We start from the raw sequence: 12122 nt of genomic DNA, 5'->3' as shown, positions 1-12122 counted from the left end.
TGTAGTAACATTAGGTGCCTCGGCTTATCTTCGGGTAAATACGGTATCGTTGTTCACTCCATCAACATTTGTTGTCGAGTTTCTTTGGTATAACAGTGGTATGTTGGGCTTCTCTGACACTTTCCTATGACAACACTGAATCAAAGGTGTCATCTGCTTGACTATTCATTTCAGAGGTGCTAAAACGTGACCTAAAGAGCACTTTACAGTCAATGAAATGGAGTTGCTGCCACAATATTCTGACTTACAGTCTCTCTGGTCCAGTTAACAGGGCCATCCAAAGTCTGACACGTGGTGGTCTCCCTATCCCACAGGATCAGATTATGCAGCACCAAGCTACTCTTGTCTGGTTAACCTTCTGCCTGATGCTTGCTTTGATGTCACAGGAAAAAAATACCCCTCTGTTATTGACAAGGAGGATTACAGTCAACTATTTACAAATGAGGCAATGATTATACAACAAATAGACTCAGAGTCCATGCCACACAGTGGCTTGAGACAGTCTAAGCCAACATTTCCCTGAAGCGGTGATTGCCTGGTGCAAAGTGAGGTTCGTGACAGCATATGGAACAACCTAGATTTCTGGAAGGAGCTCTGTAGATTACGCGCTGGACTGCTAACTATAAGATCCGTGGTTCCAACCCATCAGTCGCTGCTTGGGAGAAAGATGAGACTTTCTGTTCTCATAAGGAGTTATAGCCTTAGGAACCCCCCAAATATGATCTCTGGTGATGTAGTTGGTTAAGCACTGAGCTGCCAATCATAGCGTCAGTGGTTCAAACCAGCCCACCATTCTCCAAGAGAAAGAAGAGGCTCTCTACTTCTCTAAAGATTTAAAGTCTCAGAAACCCAAAGGAACAGCTTGATTCTGCCCAACACGGTTGCCAGGAGTCAGGTTGACTTGATGGTAATGAGAGGTTTCTGGAATTTTGCTCAGTCATCTCCTGTGCTGTTCTAAAATCAATAAAATGTATGTGCAGAGGAGATAGTTCAATATTGGTTATACTTTTTCAACATTTGTTAAGCACCTGGTACATACTGTTGTGGTTGTTGTTGTAGAGTGCTGTGGATTTGGTTCCAACTTATTGTGACCCTGTGGACAACAGAATGAAACACCACCTGATTCAGAACCATCTCCCCAAGTGTTCTGCATGAACATGCTGCTGCAGGCATGTGTCCATCCGTCCTGGGAGGGTCTTCCTCATTTTCACTTCCCTCCACTTTACCAAGCATGATGCCCTCCTCCAGGCACTGGTGTCTCCTCACAACATGTCAAAATACATGAGCCCAAGTCTCGCCTTCTTATGGGAATGGAGAATAGGTGGAATTAATTCACAAGAAGAATTGATTGCCATTCAGTCATTTCCAGATGTAGTGTTTGATCAAGAATCAATCATCTTAAAGGAAAAACCCAGGCTACACTGAAGGCATAAGTTAAAAACAAGGTTCCAGGAATGAACAGAACCCCAACTGATGTGTTTCCAAAAATGGATAGAGCACTAGAAGCCCTCATTAGTCTGTTAAAAAAAAAAGGATGACAGCTAACTAGCCAATCATCTGGAAGAGATTCATATTTGTGCCCATCTCAAATAAATGTGACCCAAGACAATGCAAAAATAGTGAACAATATCAATATCACATGCAAGTAAAACTGTGCTGAAGATCGTTTCACAATGATCTCAGTAGTACATCCATGGAGAACTACCAGAAATTCAAAGGAGATTCAGGAGAGGATGTGACAGGAAAACCTAACATTGCGGCATCAGATGAATCTTGGCAATAAGCAGAGACTATCAGGAAGATGTTTACTTGTGTTTTATTGACAGTATGTGTTAGGCTGCATTGACTAGAGAAACAAATCCAGTGACACGCATATATGGGTACGAGAAACCTTTATCTTAAGAAATAATTATAGATAGCAACCAAACATCACATCCCAGTCCAGAGTAAATCCATACTTATGATACTTAGTCCCTAAGTCTCATCACAGCCACAGGCAATGATGCAGAATGCAGGAAGATCAAAGGCCAGTGGGTGCCTATGATCCAGTGGCGATGGCCACATCATAGAGCTCACAACACCCTGGGTCTGCCAGCAGGGAGATGAAGGCAGAGGAGTGGTGAGAGGTTCCCAGGCCCTTCCTCGAGGACAGCATGCCCACAGAAGGTGTCAGGCTGTGACCTGGTTAACAGGTTAGAATCCACCCCTACATTTCTATAGATCAAGTTGACATTAGATTATGGAAAGACATTAGATAGTATGGATCATTATAGATAGATAGATGATAGATAGATTATAGATAGATCGATAACATCACAAAAGATGGGAGGTCTAGAGCACTATATTGTGTTCATAAAGAACCTGTACATTTACCAAGAGGCAGTTGCTTGAATAGAACAACTCACTGCCATCGAGTGGATGCCAACTCTATAGGGCATGGTAGAATCGCCCCTGTGAGTTTCTGAGATTATAGCCCTTTTTAGGAGTAGAAAATTTATGGTTTTCAACGGTGGACCTTGCGGTTAGCAGGCCAACCTGGAACCGGCACCACCAGAGCTCCTGGTAAGGGAATACTACTTGGCTCAAAATCAGAAAAGGTGTGTGTCCTCTCCCCATACTTACTCAATCTGGACACTGGGCATATCATCTGAGAAGCTGGGCTGTGTGGAGAAGGAGAAGACGGCGTTAGGGTTGAAGGGAGGCTCGTTAACCTGCAACATGCAGGGCACAAAGCCTCGTTAACTGAAAACAAAGAGGACACGAAGTACTTACTGATGAAGATCGAGGTCTGCCGCCTTCAACATGGACTGCAAGTCAATGTATAGAAAACCCAAATCTTATATAAAAAAGAAAGAAAGAAAAGAAAACCCAAATTCTCACAGTTGGACCAACAGACAACATCATGCAAAATGGAAAAAGATTGAAGTTACTGAGGATTTCAGTTGACTTGGATCCACAATCAATGCTCATGGAAGCAGCAGACAAGGATGCAAATGACGTGTTGCCTTGGACAAATGTATTGCAAAAGACCTCTTTTTAAAGGGTTAGAGAACAAAGGTGGCCCTGTGAGCACTGAGGGTACCTGGCTCAAGCCATGGCATTTCCCATCGCTTCTCAGGCATGTGAAAGTGGGACAAGGAGAAAAGAAGTTGGGAGAAGAATGAGCATTTGAATGATGGTGTTGCTGAAGAAGATTCTGGGCTACCAGAAGAACAAAGAAATCGCCCCTGAAAGAGGGGTAGCAGAGTGCTCCTGAGAATCAAGGTTGGCGAGACTGTCTCGTGTCCTTTGGACATGTCATCAGGAGAGACCAGTCCCTGGGAAAAGGCTTCTTGTTTGACAGAGCGAGGATCATTACAAAAAGAAGACCCTCAATGAACTGGGTCGACACAGAGGCAACAACTAGGGGTTCTGACATCAGCACATTTGTGAGGATGGCACAGGACTGGGCAGTGTTTCTTTCTGTTGGACTTAGGGCCACTGAGAGTCAGAGCTACCTCAAGGGAACCAGAGGAAATCAGCATGCAGTGTGAGTGTTGGGGCGGAGCGAGAGCTCTGATGCCGAACAGGAAGCCCAGCGTCGGGGCAGGGAGGGCCTGGTTGCCACGGGAAGAAATCAGGACTTTACTGAGGGGGGTCTGGAAATGATCAATATATTGTTGACTGTTTGGTTTCATAGAGATGATTTTTTTCTTATTGCTTCTTTATTTTTAAATCATTTTATTGGAGGCTCGTACAATTCTTATCACAATCAATACATACACCCATTATGTCAAGCACATTTGTACATTTGTTGCCATCATCATTCTCAAAACATTTGCTTTCTACTTGAACCCTTAATATCAGCTCATTTTCCCCCTTCCCTCCCCACTCATCCCTCCCTCATGAATCCTTGATAATTTATAAATTACAATTATTTTGTCATACCTTACACTGTCTAATATCTCCATTCACCCACTTTTCTGTTAACCATTCCTCAGGGAGGGGGGTAATATGTAGATCCTTTCTATCCCACCTTCCTTCTACCCTCCAGGTATCACCACTCTCACCCCTGGTCCTGAAGTGTTCATCTGTCCTGGATTCACTGTGTTTCCAGTTCCCATCTGTACCAATGAAAATCCTCTGGTCTAGCCAGATTTGTAACGTAGAATTAGGATCATGATAGTGGGGGGTGGAAGCATTTAAGAAGGAGAAGAAAGTTGTATGCTTCATCGTTGCTGCCGTGCAACCTGAGTGACTTGTCTCTTCCCTGCGACCCTTCAGTAAGGGGTGTCCAGTTGCCTACAGATGGGCTTTGGGTCTCTACTCTGTACTCACCCTCATTTACAATAATATGGTTTTTTTGTTCTTTGATGCCTGCTACCTGATCGCTTTGACACCTTGTGGTCACACAGGCTGGTGTGCTTCTTCCATGTGGGCTTTGTTGCTTCTGAGCTAGATGGCCGCTTGTTTATCTTCAAGTCTTTATGACCCCAGATACTATATCTTTTGATAACTGGGCACCATCAACTTTCTTCACCACATTTGCTTATGCATACATTTTAAGGTACGTTGTACTGAAGAGTAATGTTCATTGTTTTCCTGAGACAAGACTTCCACATTCTTGAATTGGGCAACAGGTGGTGCCATTTCCCAAACAAAAAATATGGAGATGGGGCTGGAGGTGGGGTGGGAGGGAAGAGATGTATTTAGATCCAAGCAGGTTACATTAAACTCCTGAAGGAATAGTCATCCTAGTCAAGGAAGTAAGAAACTTATAAATGCAAACAGCATATACCTAACACTTTACAGTTTTTATAAAACTCTTCTTGGATAGTGAGAATTAACTAGAGCAGACAGTGTGTGGTGCTGTGAGGGAAGTTTTTCTGTTGAAGAGGAGCATTGCGAGCAGTATTCATTGAAAACATTGAAAATCCAGCACTGCCCTTTACTGGAAAAACAATAACATTATTATTTCAATCCAGCATTATTGGATTGCCTTGATTTTTTTAGTATGTAAATTTTCTTTTTTTCTTTTTAAAATCGTTTTATTGGGGGCTCATACAACTCTTCTCACAATCCACACATACATGCACTGTGTCAAGCACATTTGTACATTTGTTGCCGTCATCATTCTCAAAACATTTTCTTTCTGGTTGAGTCCTTGTTATCAGCTCCTCTTTTTGCCCTCCCTGCCGACCCCTCCTTCATGAGCCCTTAGTAATGTATAAATTATTATTATTTTGTCATATCTTATACTGTCTGAAGTCTTCCTTCACCCCCTTTTCTGTTATCTGTCCCCCAGAGAGGGGGTTATATGTAGGTCTATGTGATAGGTTCCCCCATTCTTCCCCACCTTCCCCTTACCCACTTCCCCTTATGACTAATCTAATTATTCATCCTGAGTTTTTTATTTGTCATGGATTCCCCGTGTTTCCAGTTCTTATCTGTACCAGTATATATCCTCTGGTCTAGGCGGAGTTGTAAGGTAGAATTGGGATCATGATAGTGTTGGGGATGAAGCATTAAAGAACTAGAGGAAAGTAGTAAGTTTCATCATTGGTACACTGCATCCCAACTGGCTCATCTCCTCCCACAGCCTTCTGTAAGGGGATCTCCAGTTGCCTACAGAAGGGCTTGGGGTCCCCACTCCACACACCCCCTCATTGATAATGATATGATTTTTGTTCCTTGATGCCTGGTAACTGATCACTTTGACACCTCGTGATCACACAGGCTGGTGTGCTTCTTCCATGTGGGCTTTGTGGCTTCTGAGCTAGATGGCCGCTAGTTTACCTTCAAGCTTTTAAGACCCCAGACGCTATATCTTTTGATAGCTGGGCACCATTAATTTTCTTCACCACATTTGCTTATGCATCCATTTGTTTTCAGTGATTGCACTGAGGAGGTGAGCACACAATGATATGATTTTTTTGTTCTCTGATGCCTCAAAACTGATCCCTTTGGTACCTAGTAATCACACAGGCTGGTGTGCTTCTTCTATGTGGGCTTTGTTGCTTCTCAGCTAGATGGCTGCTTGTTTACTTTCAAGTCTTAAAGACCCTAGGACTAGACACGATATATTTTGATAGCCGGGCTCCATCAGCTTTCTTCACCACATTTGCTTATGCACCCGCTTTGTCTTCAGCAATCGTGTTGGGAATGTGAACATCATGGAATGCCCGTTTAATAGAACAAAGTATTCTTGCATTGGGGGAGTATTTGAGTGGAGGCCCAATGTCCATCTGATACCTTAATGTCCTTTGTTTTCTAGATCCTATAATTAGCAGCGTAGTTTCAATCTCTTGGCCACCATTACGGCTTCGTGCTGATGGTCTCTCTCATCTGCATCATTTGTCTTTGTCTTGCCTTTTCTCTAAAGAATTAATAAAGGGGTCTCTATAAAATACATTTGACTTTGGAGTCTTCTCCCGAGAATGAAGTCAACTATAAAATCTTTATTGAGAATAAGCTTTATTTTTTTAACGTGACAAAATTCATAAAAACGATTTCAATTGGAAATAGAAAAATACACATAGATCAGTCTGTAATGGTGTCTAGTTTAAAACCAAACCAACAAACTAGAAATTACCATTATATCTAAAAGCACCAAAATAGTGAAACCCAACCCACTTAGTGAACTCTGAATTGCAGTGATCCTGGAAAGAATGGAATAGAACTGCTCCCTAGTTTCTGAAGCTGGAAATATTTATGGGAATAGACAGCCTCATTTTCCTCCCATGGAGCAGCTGATGGGTTTGACCCACCGAGCTTATAGAGAGCAGCCCAATGACTGCCAGGGCTCCTTAGCAAGAAATGGTAAAGGCGCTACTGTTTGTTGATTGCCCATGATCCAGGCCATCTATCAGACTGGTCTGATTGGATCAGAGCTGGCTTCAGAGGCCATGGTGTACCTTGCACTTCACAGAATCCAGTCACTTTTGTCAAAGGATTTGTAGATTTCACCAAATGTCCATCAACTTTTTAGTGCATAGTGTTTCTAGCCTAAGTGGCATTTGAAAGGAAGAGATCGACATGAAATGAATTTCCAGTAGAGGGAAGAACATTGATTCCCAGTGCAGATGATGAATGGATAAGAGTTTCTGTCTTATCTCGGAACGAGGCATAACTTGAAAGGTGGTGGGGAATTGATGATCCCACTAGTAAGAGGCTTGAGGGGCAGGTCCTGAGGCGCAGTGACGGGCTTCAAGGAAAAGCTCTGCAGGATGGCGGTGAGGAAGAGGAAGAGCTCCATGCGGGCCAGGCTCTCTCCGACACAAGCTCGTTTCCCTGGAAAGAGGAAGCACCTCGTCAGCTCGCTTACGTAACACCATTGAGGACCTACCCAGAACCCCACATCTGCTAGAGGACAGTTAACCGGTAAAGCATCACAAATTGAAACCCTCTAAAGAAGTTTACACAACTTCATCCAGTGATTCCCCTTCTGAGAACTTCTCTGCAAGAAATGGAAATTCGTGTGAGGATGTCAGTTGCATCCATTGTGTATGATATTAATGAATTAGGTGAAGCCCGACATCCATGGATGGATGTAAGAAATTATGCATCCATTTCTGAAAGAATATGTTTACAACGGACAGTTGTTTAGTCATGGCATATTAATAAAAGCACTTTATCAAATAGATCAGGACTACATTTGCTTCTATAATATACATCTGTTGTATGCAGGAATAATTACTTGAAGTATACATAGTAAAATAATGTTTATCTCCATAAGGTGAGAGGGCAGAACTTTCTTCTCTCTCTCTCTTCTGCATCTTCCATTATTTTTTTGTTGTATGGTTATAATTTCTGTAGCTCTAAATAAGAGGATTAAGGTGTGGGGGGGGGAATCATCAACAGGGCACAAAGAATAACAAGGGGAAAGATTGTGTGCCACCAATCCTAAATTGGTTGACATGGCGATAGCGACAAGGAGCTACTCAGCTCTGGTCCAGAGGCAGCAGGGGTATGTGGGGCTCTGAAGTGTAGAGAGAAAGAAAGAAGATGAGGTGACCAAGGTCCCCTCCATGGCCTCGAGGTCTAAGAAACAGAAAACTCACACAGTTAGCCACTCTGTTTTGGGTAAGAAAGACGATTTTACAAAAAAAGGTCAATAAAGTTTGCAATGGCAGTTCCCTTGGTCATCTGGTAATACGTACCCTCTCCATTGGATTGACTTGTTATTTGTTAAACTGTCATTCTGTTCAATTGCCAAACCACAACCTAGTCCCTGGGTCATTTATCTGATCCCATTGGATGGAGGGGCACAGTGGTTATGAACTCAGCAGTCTTGCCTTGGGGAAAGGCTGAGGTTTTCTGCTCCTGTGAAGAGTTTCAATGTCTGAAACCCACAGGGGCAGTTCTAGTTTGTCCAATAGAGTCTCCATGGGTCAGTATTGACTCGATGACAGTGAGTGGTTTTATTGGTTAGAGACTTAAATGGCTCTATCTAAGTTTGGATGACAAGAGTTTGAAATGATTGACTTTGCAATCATCCAATGAGATGTAATGAATTCAGTGATCTAGAAATGGTCCACAGGGTCCATGTATGGTGTGGGGGGTTATTTGTACTTACCAAGGGAAAAGGGCACAAAGTAGTCTGATTTCATGAAGTTGCCGTTTTTATCCAAAAAATGGTTCGGGTCAAACTTCTCCGGATTAGAAAACTCCTTGTCATCAAACAAGACTGAAGACAGTACCGGAAATATAGTAGTGCCCTAGAAGCAAGAAATGCAGAATGGACAGGTATTTGATTTTACTTATCCTTGATTCAGAGACAAGCTTAAGATTCTTAACATAGTAGGTATAGGATGGGTGAGTTCTTTCAAACTTTTCTGGTGACTCACTGTCTTGAGTTATAGCTTACTTTATAGACACTATTGTATACATTTTATACATGATCTTACCTAATAATAAAAACCATTCTGTTATAAAAGAAAAATTAGTAAACTTTTTTGATCAAAATGGTGTGATTGAATTTAAGTCAGTCTTTGCTGAATCTCTAAGATTCCATGGTGTCCCTGTTGGGCAAGGGGTGGACCGTCAACCTAAAGGCCATGGTTTGAACTCACTAGGCACCCTGCCTGAGAAAGACTATCTGCTCCCATAAAAATCCCAGTCACACAAATGCTATATAGTTAGGATCTACTCTACTGAAGTAGTAGGAATGACGCTTATCCAACTGCCTCTCTGGGACCGTGTATATATTCTCCTTACAAGCTCCTGAGAGTGCATTAAGTGCTAAGTGCCATAAACCTGAGAAAGAGGTTTCTCCTCTGGTTAAGTTAAGGCCTTATGGAAATACGCTCTGGGGGAGGACATTTTGGCAGAGCTGTCTTTTGTACAAAGTCGATGGGAGGAATATTTCTTTTTTTTTTAATCATTTTATTGGGGGCTCGTACAATTCTTATCACAATCCATGCATACATCCGTTGTGTCAAGAACATATGTACATTTGTTGACATCATCATTCTCAAAACATTTGCCTTCTACTTGAGCCCTTAATATCTGCTGCTCATTTTCCCCCCTCCCTCCCTACTCCCCCCTACCTCATGAACCCTTCATCATTCATATATTATTATTATTTTGTCATATATTACACTGTCCAATGTCTCCCCCCGCCTCCTCTGCTGTCCCTCGCCCAAGGAGGAGGCTATACGTAGATTCTTGTAATCAGTTCCCCCTTTCTACCCCACATTCTCTCCACCCTCCAGGCATCGCCACGCTCACCACTGGTCCTGGAGGTGTCATCTGTCCTGGATTCCCTGTGTTTCCAGTTGCTATCTGTACCAATGTACATCCTCTGGTCTAGCCAGATTTGTAAGGTAGAATTGGGATCATGAGAGTTGGGGGGAGGAAGCATTTAAGAACTAGAGGAAAGTTATGTGTTTCATTGTTGCTACCCTGCATCCTGCCTGGTTCATCTCCTCCCAACAATCCTTCAGTAAGGGGTGTCCGTTGACTACCATTGAGCTTTGAGTCTCCACTCTGAACTCACCCACCTTTTCAATGATATGTTTTTTTGATGCTTGATACCTGATCCCTTCGACAGCTCGTGGTCACACAGGCTGGTGTGTTTCTTCCATGTGGGCTTTGTTGCTTCTGAGCTAGATGGTCACTTGTGTATCTTTGAACCTTTAAGACCCAAGACGCTATATTTTTTGATAGCTTAGCACCATCAGCTTTCTTCACATTTGCTTATGCACATGTTTGTCTTCATATATAGTATCAGGGAGGTGGGCACCCACTGATATGGTTTTTAGCTCTTTGATGTCTGATAACTGGTCCCTTCTGCACCTTGTGGTCAGACAGGCTAGTTTTCTTCTTCCATGTGGGCTTTGGCTTCTCAGCTAGATGCCCACTTGTTTATCTTCAAGCCTTTAAGACCCCAGATGCTATCTTTTGATAGCCGAGCACCATTAGCTTTCTTCATCACATTTGATTATAAACACATTTGTTTTCAGTGGTTGTATGAGAGGAATATTTCTTTGTGACAAAACTGTAATACAAGTAAGGATCTTGAGGCTAGCCTGATATGAACTTTCCTAGACCACTTAAACATTTATATTAATGTTTGCTTCATGAAATGAGCCCCTGGTGCCACAAGGAATCCTCACACGCTCTTGAGATGTCTCCTTATAGCTGTGTCAACCCTAACGCTAGCTCTAGCCCTTAACTGTAAATCCTTAAACCAGGTGTTATCACTTTAGCCCTAACCCAGACTTAAAGCTAAACCAAGCCCAAAGCTGAGCACTAACCCTAACCTAGCGCTAAAATAAATAAATAGCAACAACAAAAATAAATCTGTGTCAACTTCCACCAGGGATGCATTATGAACCCAATGAAAACTATAGCATATGATGAAGAATCCCTGTACGTCATTCCTAAAATCAACTACTGTATGATGCTGCCCCTTTAAGCGCATCGCCCAGTAGAAGCCCAGTCTGCATTCCTCACCCGTCCACAGGTGACCTCAAGGAAACCGCCAACTGTCTTTGTTTTGTGAACCGTGTCATCTGTGTGATAAAGTGTTCGTGGACGGCCTCAGTTCTCGACTGTGTAGACCGATGCCCTCCAAGTCGGGTGTGATCGCTCTGAGCACATTTCCATAGGCTGAGTGGATTCTTTTCTCCAGCCATGTAACACATGAAGCTGTCCATGGTCATGGGTAATAATCAACTGCTGGAGAGGAAGTGGAGTTTGCAACTCGCACGGTGTCCTGTGGTCTTTCTCGTCATTGCTGCCTCCCTTACAAAGAGCTCGATTTTATTCTTGCCTCAAATCCTCAAAGCTTACTTCGGGGGGAATTTCTTTTCTTCCTGGACTCAGGAGGGACAGAGAGACTTGGAGTTTTGACTCCGTTGGAATCCACTGAGTCACGTCCCGGAAACATTTTGTATGTGTGTGTGCCGAAACCCAGGAATGAAGCAGGAATCTTAAAGAACTAGGGGATAATTGTGTGGCTCCTCAGTGTCACACTGCATCCTGGATTTATCCTCTGTTCTGTGAGGCCCTTCTAAGAGGGACTGTCCAATTTTCTTGCTGGTGGACTTTGAGTCTCCACCATGTCCAGTTCCCTTCATATTCATTTGGATGTATGTTTTTTGAACTTGTGATACCTCTTCCCATCAATACCTCATGATCACACAGGTTGGTGTGCTTCCTCCATGTGGGCTTCATTACTTCCCTACTAGATGGCTACTTGTTTAACCCCAAGCCTCTAAGACCCCAGACACTATAGCTTTTGATAGCCAGGCACCATAAGCTTTCTTCACCACAATTGCTTATGCACCCATTTGGTCTTCAGTGATCATGTTAGGAAGGTGAAGATCATACATTACCACATTATTACAACAAACTATTCTTGTACAGAGGTAAGATTTAAGTAGAGGTCCAAAGTCCATCTGTTTCCTTGTTGCATTTACATATGTACATACACACATATATGTTTATACATAAATGCACATATACACATATATATTCAGTTTTGATTTTTTCCTCCCACCCTACTATTATGCTTGTATGTTGCTCACCTCTAAGCAATTCTTCTCAGATACAATTTGATTGACAGACATGCCCCCCAAAAGCCACACCCTCCTCACCGTTCATTTTAGAACTCTTACTATTCCCCTGGACCTGTAATT

At 42.8% G+C, this 12122-nt stretch overlaps 1 protein-coding gene across 1 annotated transcript in view; it reads right to left on the bottom strand.

Annotated features, from left to right (window-relative positions):
* Positions 1–7087: 7087 nt before the first annotated feature.
* The window catches only part of LOC142428830 (cytochrome P450 2C23-like), a 39251-nt gene continuing 34216 nt past the window's right edge, over positions 7088–12122 (bottom strand). The window contains exons 8-9 of the mRNA XM_075533712.1: positions 8555–8696; positions 7088–7269 (exon numbers count right to left, since the gene is read on the bottom strand). Coding sequence (XP_075389827.1) covers positions 7088–7269; positions 8555–8696 — 324 coding nt within the window. The remainder of the gene's footprint in view (positions 7270–8554; positions 8697–12122) is intronic.

The sequence above is a fragment of the Tenrec ecaudatus genome, chromosome 16, assembly GCF_050624435.1.
Source record: "Tenrec ecaudatus isolate mTenEca1 chromosome 16, mTenEca1.hap1, whole genome shotgun sequence".
Lineage (NCBI taxonomy): Eukaryota > Metazoa > Chordata > Mammalia > Afrosoricida > Tenrecidae > Tenrec > Tenrec ecaudatus.
The sequence above is the reverse complement of the archived record's forward strand: the minus strand, read 5'-3'. Positions and strand labels throughout refer to the sequence as shown.